Source organism: Dipodomys spectabilis, unplaced genomic scaffold, assembly GCF_019054845.1.
Source record: "Dipodomys spectabilis isolate Male_0828 unplaced genomic scaffold, ASM1905484v1 ptg000120l, whole genome shotgun sequence".
Taxonomy (NCBI): Eukaryota; Metazoa; Chordata; class Mammalia; order Rodentia; family Heteromyidae; genus Dipodomys; species Dipodomys spectabilis.
The window spans coordinates 4,603,284-4,616,800 of NW_024870797.1; the positions used below are offsets into that span (position 1 = coordinate 4,603,284).

General features: G+C 36.8%; 1 protein-coding gene across 7 annotated transcripts in view; it reads right to left on the reverse strand.

Moving 5' to 3' along the window:
• Positions 1 to 13,517, reverse strand: part of LOC122115517 (histone demethylase UTY-like) — a 143,968-nt gene that overhangs the window by 31,240 nt on the left and 99,211 nt on the right. For 6 of the 7 annotated variants that reach the window (XM_042689012.1, XM_042689009.1, XM_042689010.1 and 3 more), the window contains one exon: positions 5,553 to 6,316. In XM_042689012.1, coding sequence (XP_042544946.1) covers positions 5,553 to 6,316 — 764 coding nt within the window. The remainder of the gene's footprint in view (positions 1 to 5,552; positions 6,317 to 13,517) is intronic. The other variant, XM_042689011.1, reaches the window with a different exon arrangement.

Here is a 13,517-nt window from a genome sequence, read left to right on the forward strand (position 1 = left end):
ACTCTGGGCCTGGGTGCTGTCCCTCAGCTCTTCAGCTCAAGGTTAGCACTCTACCACTTGAGCCACAACACCATTTCCAGCTTTTTTCTTATATGGTGCTGAGGAATCGAACCCAGGGCCTCAGGCACCAAGGCAAGCGCTCTACCACTGAGCCACCTTCCCAGCCCCTCAATAGCTCTTTAGAAAGCATTAAGAACAATGTTTTAAAACACTTTACCCTTTAAAACTTAAATGTAGGAATTTGTAAAGTATACTACTTTGTAAATTATCCTAATTTGTATATTACACATAACTGTTGTTTTTTCTTTGGTAGAAACCACTGAACTCTGAGCTTAGTACTTTCTATACAGGCACTCTACCAAGTCACAGCCAGCCCTTTTTAATATATTTATTTTGAAATAATGTTTCAACTTTTATGTCCAAACTGACTTGAACCACAGTTTTCATAAATAACAATTCTTGTCCAAGCTTGGCTGACTGAAACAACCAACAACATCTAGCCTTTTCTGCTGAAAGTCTCCCAAAAATTTTGCACAAGGTGTCTTGAACTGAGATCTTCCTGAATAGCTAGGATCATACTCATGAAACATGGCATCTAGTCTTTTTTTTTTTTTTTTAATAAACTGAAAAAACCTGGCTGATGGAAATAATTCAAGTAACTCAGTAGGACAAGCACAATCCTCAGTCATACTTTCTACATATAAAAAACTAACATCAGTGCTGAATTGTAACAGTCACTGTACTTTTTTTTTTTGTCGGTCATGGGGCTTGAACTCTGGGCCTGGGCGCTGTCCCTCAGCTCTTCAGCTCAAGGCAAGCGCTCTACCACTTGAGCTACAGCGCCACTTCCAGTTTTCTGGTGGTTTATTGGAGATAGGAGTCTCACAGTCTCTCCTGCCTGGGCTGGCTTTGAACCGTGATCCTCAGATCTCAGCCTCCTGAGTAGCTAGGATTTACAGGCGTGAGCCACCAGTGCCCAGCTTCACTGTACTTTTTTTAAAAAATTACTTTTAGCAAGACTGTTAGAGGTTGAATTAATGTGTTTCATAAATAATAAACCATGTAGAAGACGATGTTTCATAGTGAATTTGCCTTATGAAGGTATAGCTTCTTGTCTAGTGAAGTTATGCACTATTTTATTTATGCAATCTGTGATGTTCTCCCAGCAGAGGAATCACCTAGTAATTTTAATGCATGAGTCTAATAGATGTTATATTTTTAAGACATAAAGATTTACAAAAGGAAACAAGATATAAAGATACATGATTTTCTTTTAACATAAGCACTCAGACTAAGAAGAAATTGCAAACAACAGAAATGTGCCTCTGGCCAGGCATAGTGGCACAAGTCCATAATTCTAGTTATTTGGGGGATGGAAGTAGGTGGATCATAATGCAAGGACATTACTATGAAAATAAATAAATAAATAAATACACAATTAAAAAGGCAAAAGGACTAAAGGCTCAAGGGTTACAGCTGTCCATAGTAAGCTTGAGGTCCTGAGATCAACCCCAAATGCATATACAGAGACATAACAGACAAGACAGAGCAACTAAGAGAGAACAAGATGTATCTCTGTAAGGTCTCTAGTTTTACTATCTCAGTTTTGTTCTTTTGGGGAGAAATGGGGAGGGGCCTGGTGCTGTCCCTGAGCTCTTTTGCTGAAGGCTACAGCTCTGCCACTTTAAGCCACGGTGCTACTTGAGATTTCCTGGTAGTTAATACCAGTCTCATTGACTTTACTATCCAGGCTGGGTCTGAGCAACCATATCAAATCTCAGCCTCTTGGGTAGCGAGAATTACACTTATGAACCACAAGTTCCTGGCTCTATCTCAAAATTTTCAAAATGAAAAAAAAATGAAAATTTTTACTGGAAATGAACTGATTAAAAAATGTAGACATCAACAAAAAGCAAAGGATAGGCTAGAACAAGGATGCTGTTACTGATCCAATCATCTCTTTCTAAAATTATTCTTTTTTTTATGCCAGTACCAAAGCAACTCAAAACCTCCCACTCAGATTTGACTTTCATACACAAAAACTGCACTCTCCCACTTAAGCCAAATGTTACTTCTAGCTTTTAATGATTAATTGAAGAGTCTCATGGACTTTCTGCCCACGTTTGCTTCAAACTGCAATCCTCATATTGCAATATGCTGAATAGCTACAATTTAAGGTATGAGCCACCACAACCAAGCCAAAATCAATATGTTAGTCTATAAGAAAAAGAATGTGGGGCTGGGAAGGTGGCTCAGTGGTAGAGTGCTTGCCTTGCATGCATGAGGTCCTGGGTTTGATTCCTCAACACCACATAAGCAAAAAGAAAAAAGCTGGAAGTGGTGCTGTGGCTCAAATGGTAGAGCGCTTGCCTTGAGCTTAGAGCTGAAGGACAGCGCCCAGGCCCAGAGTTCAGGCCCCACAACCAGAAGGCCCCACCCCCCAAAAAAAGAATGTAATAACTACAACCAAGACCACCGAAGAACAAAGAGATTAGAAATCACTGACTAGAAGCTAGCATGGTGATAAACACATACAAGTGCCAGCTATTCAGGATGCTGATGTCAGTGGATCACTTGAGGTCAGGGATTCAAACCTGGCAATGTAATAATAATTCACTTGAAAACAAAACAAAAAACTGACAGTAATAAAAATGATTCCCAAGCTGGACACTGGTGGCCTGTAATCCTAGCTGCTCAGGAGGTTGAGATCTGAAGATCACACTTCAAAGCCAGCCTGAGCAGGAAAGTCCATGAGACTCTTATCTCCAATAAACCACTCGAAAACCATAAGTGGCACTGTGGCTCACGTGAAAGAGCGCATGCCTTGAACTGAAGAGTGCAGTGACAGTGCCCAAGTCCAGAGTTCAAGCCCTACAAACAACAACAACAACAACAACAACAAAAAGATTCCCCAAATAATTAATATTTCCCAGGTAGAAACTCTTTTCTTTTCCTTTCTCTAATGGTGAGAAAGTTATCTTTAGAATAGCTTTAAGAGAGTTGATCAAACCTGCTTTGACTAAAAATAAAAATGATTGAAGCTAAAGCAAGGTCAGGATGTGGGGGGAGAGTGAAGAGGTATAGAAAAGAGGTATAGTTAAGTCCATCACTACATCTTTTTTAAAATAATCTCAGCGGGGCATCAGTGTCTTACGTCTGTGATTCTAGCTACTCAGGAAGCTGAGATCTGAGGATTGAGGTTCAAAGCCAACCTGGGCAGGAAAGTCTGTAAGACTCTTATCTTCAGTTAACTATCAGAAAACCGGAAGTGGCACTGTGGCTCAAGCAGTAGAGCGCTCGTCTTGAGCTGAAGAACTCAGGGACAGCGCCTAAGCCCAGAGTTCAAGCCCCACAACCGACCAAAAAATAAAATAAAATAAAATAATCTCACTATGCTGCTTACTTTGAAAAAAAAAAATATGTAAAAATTAATTTTAAATTTTGTTTAAATAAGCTAATCCAACTCCCTACTTCAATGATTACAGAAATGAATGACATTCTGTCCACAAAATCTTTAACAATTTAATCTGCCTCCATAATATTTCTTAACTAGGAAAATTAATAAATTTTGTTTCTTTTCCTAAATTCTTAAAGACTTGTACTCTGAACAAGTTCCTTTACCAACTGATGAAGCTGCTAAAACTATCTATCTATCATCTGGTTCTTTGCTGCAATAGAATAATCCTCAACTTTGTAACCTAGTCTTTGAGATTCACTTCTTTCCCCACTCTCCCTTTTGCTGACACGGTCCTTTTTTTCATTGTTATCTGTTTTTCCCTTTTTTTTTAATGGTGTCTCTTTTCTAGAGGCAAAGTGAAAGATTCATTCACAGAAATGATTCCTGCAGAGAAAAAATAATAATACTTGCAGGCAAAAAAATTAATTAATTAAAAAGAGGGACAGTGCCCATGACCTGAGTTAAAAGCTCCAGGTCTGGCACAAAACAGTAAAAATAAATGGATAATACAACAATTAAAACAAGGTGGGGGAGCTGGGAAGGTGGCTCAGTGGTAGAGCGCTTGCCTTGCATGCATGAGGCCCTGGGTTCGATTCCTCAGCATCACATAAGAAAAAAGAAAAAAACCAGAAGTGGTGCTGTGGCTCAAGTGGTAGAGTGCTAGCCTTGAGCTGAAGAGCTGAGGGACAGCGCCCAGGCCCAGAGTTCAGGCCCCACGACCGGACCCAAAAAAAACCAACAAAACAAAACAAGGTAGGCACAGGTGGTGCCTACTATGCAGGGCTTAGGCAAAGTTGATTAATCAGCAAATAGGCAGAAACAGAGTTCTAGCTTATGTGGTAAAGTACCTTGGGAAAAAAGTCAAGCAATAGTGAGTTCAAACTCAGTAGTAGAAAATAAGTAATTAAAAGATATTTAAATAATTGAAAAGATATTGCCACCAAGTAATACGGGGTATTGATTCCAGAACTTCATGTCTCCTAGGCAAGAAGCTTTATCAGTTACGCCATACTCTTATCTTTAAGAATCTTGTAAAATAAATCTTCCAAAACCTGATAGGTTCAGGTATTGTTGCCTCAGGCCTGAAATCTTACATACTTAGGAGGCTGAGATTTGAGGATTATGGTTTGGACAGGGAAGATTTTAAGACTCTTTCCCAATAAACAGCAAAAAAACAAAAGTGGATCTGTGGCTTAAGAGTACCTGAATTAAGCAAAAAATAAAGCTCAAAGATAGCACACGGACCCAGTGTTCAAGCCCAAGGAACAACATAAAAAATTATAATAATCTGAAAGGTTTATTTTCAACATGATACAAATGCAGTAAAAGAACCTATTATAGTCATGAGGGCTAGAGGCATGGTTCCAGTGGTAGAGGTCCTGCCTAGCATGTACAAGATCCTTTCAAGTACTACTCTCACCATCCCCCACACACAGTGTGTTTGGGTTTTTGTTTGATGTTCTTTTTCATTTTTATTCTTTGGACACTTTACCTTATTTTTATGCCAATTCTTGGACTTGAATTTAGGGTCTAATTCTCTCTCTCTTTTACTATGAGGCTGACTGACACTTTACCACTCCACTTCTGGCTTTTGCTTGTTACTTAGAGATCAAAGTGTCACAAAGCTTTCTGCCCAAGCTTGCTTCAAACTCCAATCTTCAGATCTCAGCCTTATGAGTAGGTAATTATGGGGGTGAGCAACCAGCACCTGGATTTTCACACTTTGAAAGAGCTGAAATGTATTTCCATTGCCTCTGTCTCTCCCTATCCCTCCCCTACGCTCCCATTCCCTTGAACACAGAGTTTTTTATCCTTCCTCTGTTTTTGCTTAGCACTCTACTTAGTTGAGCTAGACCTCTAGTTCCAGCATTTTGCTGGTTAACTGGGATAAAAGTCTGACAGGCTTTCTTGCCTAAACTGGTTATAAACCATAATCCTCAGATCTTAGCTTCCTGAATAGCCAAGATTAGCAGATTTGATCAACTGGTGTCCATTTGCTTTATTTTTTAAAAAACAGATCAAAATCATATTTCAACTCTTCTGAACTGACAGTAATCAATCATTTTCATTTTCTATGAATTTTTTCCATACTAACCTGCATGCCTTCAGAACTTCTGCTGAATTGGAATATATAGACACAGACATTGATGGTATCTGAGGATGTGATTTATGATTAACTCTAGGCAGATCAACATTTATAGACGTCTGTGAATTCTCTAGTTCTTCTCCATTAATTATGGGTAACCCATTAGGAGGACTGCTGAAGTTGGTAACAGTGTGTATATTAGTCTGGTCAGTGGACATTGGAGATGTTGCTATAGAAACGGATGAAGAGGGTGAAGAGAAAACATAATTATCAGTCTTTATATGAACAGCTGGATAACAATTACTGACTTTGTCACAAGTTCCAGTATCCATATTGTCATTGGCATTTTTAGCAAACAAGGAAGATAGCTGATGATTTTTATCTTCAATTGCTAAATTTGGTGAAACAAAACCTCCACAGTTAGGACTAGCAACTCCTGTCATCTGATGGACATAATTAGAAAGTCTCTTGATACCAGGACAACTATTTGATGTGTTTCCAGGATGCATACTTGTTTCAGACCCCAAGGATCTTTTTCTTGAAGGCTTGCTCTCTTTGACTAAGGCAATGTCTTTTTGTTCACCTGAGGTAGCAATATGAGAGTGCAAGGAGAGATGATTAAGAACATCCTCTTGTGTTGCTGGAAGAGAGTGATGTCCATTCTGGTTCTTCACAATCTTAGATGTCTGAAGATATTTGTTGGACTCAGTGGAAAATAAAGGTTGTTCATTATTAAATCCTGTCAGATATGAACTTTGACCTTTATGAAGACCCTAAAACAGGAAAGAAATAAAATTGGTATACCTATTAAGTATCCCATTGTACAAACTCAGAATGCATAAACACTAAGGACTAAAAGATTAAAATGATAAATAAAAGCATTGCCATTAAAAATATATATATACAATATCTCCAAATATTGTCATTATAAGAGGGCATATATTGAGAGTAAGCTAAGAACATTAGTAAATCCTGATGTGTACATTTTGATTTTCAGAAAAATATACCTATATATTAAAATGAAAAAGTATATTTTCAGTCACTGACAGTTACGAACACAAACAACATAAACCAATCACCAATTCATATTAAGTTTAATATACAAAATAAATTGCTTTTTCTGTGCATTCTATCCCTGAAGCTTTGAGGACCTCACATCTTGTTATGCTGGTTTTTCCTCAAGGCTGATGCACTACCACTTGAACTACATTTCTACTTATAGCTTTCTGCTAATTAATTGGAGATCAGAATCTTACAGACTTTTCTGTCTAGGCCACCTTCAAACTGCAATCCTGAGTAGCTAGAATTACAGGTATACCATCACCTCCCAAAATAAAGTGCATTTCTTAACATTTTTAAAGTTATGCTTCAACTTGAAATGCTGAGCAATTAGCAACAATCTTCAAAAGGAAAAAATCTCTAAGAATATTTTTAGGAATAGTTTATTGAATTTCTACTTTTTCCCCAGACCTCTCAAATAGATACACATTCTAAATACAATGTCATCAGTTAATGACTATTAATAGAGAGCATTTCCCCCAAAATTTGTTAGGCTACAAATATAAAGATACTGCTAAATAATATTCCTTCTATATCACCCTCCCTCCTTTTATGTTTTTCTTGGCGTTTTTTTTGGTGGTACTAGATATCAAACCCAGGGCTTTGTGCAGTTTAGCCAGGTGTTTTACTTCTGAATTTTATTCCTAGCCCATAATTTAAAGGAGCAACTTCAGAGTACTAGAAAGGTAATGAGAAAAATTGGTAGTAGTTGTGAAAGACAGTGCCATTCACTATAGTGATAATGGGTTTGTTAGAGGAATTCAGAGAAGTTGGAAAAATTTAGAAATTTTAGAAATCTAGGTTTGGAGAGCCTAGAGAAAGGTAAAATGATGTAAGAAGATTTTGACAGGTGATTTTGGTAATAGTCCAGGATGCTGACCAAAATATTGAAAGTAAAATGTGTTTGAAGATTTAGAAGGAAATGAGGACTTTCGGGAATCAAACCACAAGTAACCCAAATGCTTCATCAAAGTAAAGAACCTGAAGGCTTTTTGTCTATTCCATGATATTTTTGTGAGAGTATAACTTGAAGGAGATACATTAAACTAAGTGTTGTAGTGTATATTTATGGTCTCAGATATGTCAGGAAGGCTTATGGTTTGAGCTCAGTATAGGCAAAAATCAAGAATATTGTAACTCCAAAAAAGTGTATAATCCCAGTATACAGAAGACATAGTTAGGAGGATTGCTTTCTAAAGCGCAACAAAAGCAAGCAGAAACAAATGAAACAAAAATCCTAGCTGAAAAATTAAAGCAAGAAAGACTGGAGACATCAAATTGAAGCACATTAAAACACTAGAATTCAAGCCAAAGTATTGCCAAAGGAAACAAATAATAAATAATTAAAGGTGACAGGGTATTTATTTGGTAAAAGAAATTGTTTCAAAGCAGCAGAGCATTTAGGCAGTAACAACAGTACTACTTACTGCTTTTAAAAAACTACACTGAAGAATCAGCAGCAAAGAGAAATAGAGCAAATAGATATGGAAAATTTGGTCAGAAAAAGAGGTATCAGAAAAAGAGGTATCAAAAGTATCTCTTTAGTACCCAGCCAAAGAGATTAGCATCAGTACCATTGATAGCTGAATCTCCAGGAATCTCAGGAGTCTATAAGATTATAGTTCAAAGATATAGAAATGAATTTTTTTGTTATTAGGATAGAATTCTCTCCAAAAGAGAGATCCACATTTTCCAAGTAGAAAATGTGTGTTTTTTTAGGTTAGTTTTATTGGCAATGCAAATGCTACTATAGTCATGGCTCCAATGGCCAAAGTATAAATCTCCTTGGTGCCATCAATAGAATTCCAACACCTATAAGAAAGCAGGTTCAAGCCAGGCGCCAGTGGCTCATGCCTATAATCCTAGCTACTCAGGAGGCTGAGATCTGAGGAGCACTGTTCAAAGCCAGCCCAGGCAGGAAAGACCATGAGGTTCCTATCTCCAATAAACCACTAGAAAACCGGAAGTGGCGCTGTAGCTCAAGTGGTAGAAGGCTCACCTTGATGTGAAGAGCTGAGGGACAGCGCCCAGACCCAGAGTTCAAGCCCCATAACCGACAAAAAAAAAGTCAGGTTCAGAGTACTTGAGGGCAACTCTGAGAGAATGATGATATGTGATACTGTGAGAGTGGAGCCAAATCTAAAATGGAGAACTGAAGAAGTTAGAGCTAAGTCAAGAAAATGTGATATATTCATATATTAGTATATATACATATATTCATGTGCTATAAATATGTGTGTATATACACACATAAATATATATATACATATACATATATGTATATATAATGGAATTTTATCATCCATTAGGGAGAGTGATGTATGTCATTTGCAAAAAAATGGATAGATCTGGGCCTAAATTCCATACTTCCTATGTGGAAGCTGAAATTTACTTATAAATGTATAAGTAAACATTATGGAGTTGTATTTGTTGTATACATATGTATTAGCACAGTATGGTATATACAGGTAAAAATTTCAAATGATGTAATTCCTTAGAAAAATTCACAGTCCAACAAAAGGAATGTCACAAGAGTAGTGTTTGAAATGTGGAAGCCAAAAGGCGGGCTCTTGACACCATGCAGTAATATAAATTCTAAGTGTAACGAAGAACTCAATTACTGCAGGAGAGTTGAAGAAACTAGAACATAGTATAGGTATAGTGAAAGCTTCCTGAAAAGAACCTATGGGTACAACAGATAGGAAAGAAGTTGGACAAGCAAGTGGGACATGTCAAATCTCAAAATATGTTTCTGCATAGCTGAGGACATAGTTACCTAACTAAAAAGATAGCCAACAGAGTGGGAGATCTTTATATTAGACAAAGGCCTAATATCTAATATATACAATGAGCCTAGGAAACTAACTCCTCTAAATCTAATAAACCAATCACTAAATGGACCAGCAAACTAAGAAGAGAAAGACTTCTCAGAAGAAGAGGTAAAAATGGCTAAGAAATACATGAGTAAATGTTCATCATCCCTGGCCCTAAAGGAAATGAAAATCCATTATCCCAGTTAGATAGGTCAACATGGTGAATTCCAACAAAAAATGCTGGTGGGAATATGGTGAAAAAGGAATTTTACTGCACTGTTGGTGGGAATATAAACTTGTACAATCATTCTGGACAGCAGGCTAGAGGTACTTCAAAAAATACATAGCTCATCCCAGCCAGCCATACTGGGCATCTATGCTGAACATCATGAGCCAGAATACCATAAACATATACATACATGTTCATTACTGCACTATTCACAATAGCCAAGTTGTGGAAACAGCCTAGATGCCCTGCAATAAATGAGTGGTAGCCATAAACAAAGGAATTTCCTACAGTCATTAGAAAGAATAAAATAATATCATTTATAGGGAAATGGAAACTAGAAAACAATCATGTTAAATGAGGTAAGCCAAGCTTAGGGATACAAACAGCAGATGCATAGAAATTAGATGTTTAGAAATCAAAGAGACAGGGCTGGGAAGGGGGCTCAGTGGTAGAGCGCTTGCCTTGCATGCATGAGGCCCTGGGTTCGATTCCTCAGCACCACATAAGCAAAAAGAAAAAAGCCAGAAGTGGTGCTGTGGCTCAAGTGGTAGAGCCTTGAGCTGAAGAGTTGAGGGACAGTGCCCAGGTCCAGAGAGTTCAGGCCCCATGACCGGACCAAAAAAAAAAAAAAAAAAAGAAAATAAATTAAAGAGACAAACAGCACATATTTAGAAAATAGTTCTAAACTGGAATTACAATAAAGTATATAGGACTCTACATAAATACAGTGATACCAGAAGTGGATACTCTTAGGAGAAAAACACAAGGGCATAATGTTTATATGCTTCTTTATATTTTATGTAAAATTACCTATGTGTATCTTTTTTGTTTTTGTTTTATTTTGTTGTTGATGATTCTGTCTTCTTTTTGTTTCTTCTTCTTTTTTGAACTCTGGGCTTGGGCACTCTCCCTCAGCTCTTCAGCTCAAGGCAAGCACTCTACCACTTGAGCCACAGCACCACTTCCGTTTTCTAGTGGTTTATTGGAGATAAGAGTCTCCTGCCTGGGCTGGCTTTGAACCTCGATCCTCAGATCTCAGCCTCCTGAGTAGCTAGGATTACAGGCGTGAGCCACTGGCGCCCAGCTTTCTTTAAATATGGTATATTCAGTAGGTTGGAGGGAAAGCAAAGAATTGAAGGAAAAGAGTTAAAAAGTGCAGCAATGTAGCTAAGTGATGAGAGTGAACAGATGGAAGGGACTGAGAGAAAATGAGGGAAGGAAAGATACTTTTTGAAAGAAAATATACTCATTACTTGATTCATGTAATTTTAATTCCTCTGTACCTTATCTTTATAATAACAAAAAAGTAAACTGATCAAGATGCATTATACTTATAAAATAGTTTGTTGAATAGTAACTCTTCTGTCAACTCGTACAGGTAATAAAAATGTTAATTTAAAAAAAATTGAAATTTATGGCTGAATTTGTATTGAGTCTTAGAGGACTTCAGGGTTTCTGAGAAATACTAATAGTTACAACACCAAACACTCTTAGAGACAGACATGACTCTTAAAGAGGATAAAATCAGTGATGCTCATGATTATGATATATTCTCTCTAGAGGTAGAGATAAAGAAAATCTTGGGCCAGCTCCATCAAAAATCTACTGAATCTCATCTCAATCAGTAAGCCAGTATGATCATAATTAGAAAGTTGATCATAATCAGAAAGTTATTTTACTATTCTCATTTTTTAAAATCGGTGACTCATGTCTATAACCTTTCCTATTCAGCAAGCTAAGAACTGAAGATTCCAGTTCAAAACTAGCCTAGTAGTTAAGTCCATGAAACTTTCCAATAACCTACTAAAAAAGATATGTGGAGCTGTGGATCAAGTGATAGAGTACTGGAAATGAGCAAAAGAATTTCAGTCCTGATTTCAAGTCCCCAAATAGCAAAAAAAAAAAAATTTTTTTTGAGGAAAAGAATGTTAGCTGACTAAGCCATTGTATAGTAGCTTACATAGTTTAAAAAAGGATTCTGTACACAGTACATAATTTTATGTGCAAAGTAAAAATGGTATTGAATAGTATTCATTTTAAATTTATCATGTTTATCTAGAATTACTATGGCAATATGTGCCATTATTCAGGAACAACAGGGTTTCTTTGTTTTGTGGCACTAAGGTATAAACTAAGGACCTTGTGCCTGCTAGGTAGGCTCTTTACTATGTAAGACATGCCTTGAAATAAAAGCTTTTTAAGTTTTTATTTAACTTGCTTTATAGTGGAGTATATAAACTGTCAAAAACGTAACTAAGAACTACACATTACCTTTTGAAAGTTCAAGACCTATCTTCCTCTAATAATATTCTCTGATATTTCCATATTTATGATGGGACTATTACTGATATTTTTATGTGTGTGCTAGTACTAGAACTCACACTTTGGCATGGCTCTTTTATACATGGCATTAAACTACTTGAACCATACATCCAGTTCTGAGATCATTATTTTTAAATTACATAGGAAGATTCTTTAAACAATTATTAGGATAAGGGGGCTGGGAAGATTGCTCAGTGGTAGATTGTTTGCCTCACATGCATGAGGCCCTGGGTTTGATTCCTCAGCAACACATAAACAGAAAAAAGCCAGCAGTGGCACTATGACTCAAGTAGTAGAGCGCTAGCCATGAATTGAAGAGCTGAGGGAGGGCACCCAGGCCCATAGTTCAAGACCTATGACCAACAAAAAATTAAAAAAAAAAGAATTATTAGGATAAGTAATGAGGGTTGTTTGTCTGTTGGATTTGATAGCACATACTTGATTGCAAAAAGAAAAAAAAGATACATAATAATTCCATTCTGAGAAAAACCTCAAAACCCAAATTTGAACATAATAAAGTTCAGTGATAATAATGATCAATGATAATATTCAATAACAACAAAAAAATCAATGTTTTCTTTCTTAAGACTACTGAGTATTTGGGGCTGGGAAGGTGGCTCAGTGGTAGAGCGCTTGCCTTGCATGCATGAGGCCCTGAGTTCGATTCCTCAGCAACACATAAGCAAAAAGAAAAAAGCCACAAGTGGCGCTGTGGCTCAAGTGGTAGAGCGCTAGCCTTGAGCTGAAGAGCTGAGGGACAGTGCCCAGGCCCAGAGTTCAGGCCCCATGACCGGACCCAAAAAACAAACAAACAAAGAATACTGAGTATTTTATTTTCCTATAGGAGTGCAAACTTTAAATCAATATATTTCGAAGAGATTACAATTTCTAACTTTTTGCATGAGTCTGTTAAATGAAATTACAAATAGGAGCTAAATGAGTTTTGTAGTAATATACATACCTGTTAAAAAATAGGATTGAGTCAGCATAATATAATATAGAATGAAGCATTTTCTTCCTTTTGCTAATAATAGTTTTTATGGTTTATGTTCTTATACAAAAATAATGTATTTTGGCACTGAGGCTTGAATATAGGGCCTCATGTAAGCCTTTTTTAACTCAAGGCCAGTGCTCTAACACTTGAGCTATATTTCTACTTGTGGCTTTTGCTGGTGAATTTCAGATTAAGATTCTCTCTGATTTGTCTGCCATGGTGGGCTTCAAACCATGATTCTCAGAACTCAAGTCTCCTTAGTAGTAAATATCACCGACAGGCATGAGCCTGTCTTTTTTTTCCTCCCTAACTTTTTTAACAAAACTTAGTAAGGATATGAGTTTTAAAATTTGAATGTTATAAGAAATTATTTTGGAATTTAACCTTTAACAAAATATTACATAAAAAGGATTTATATTGTACTAAAAACATTATAAGCCAGGCATGGTGGTTCATGAGAGTACTCAAACTACATGAAAAATACTGATAGAAAATCAAGAGTTAGGGGTCTAACACTAGTCATATGCAAAAGCAGAAGAAAAAAGAAGAAAAAGAAA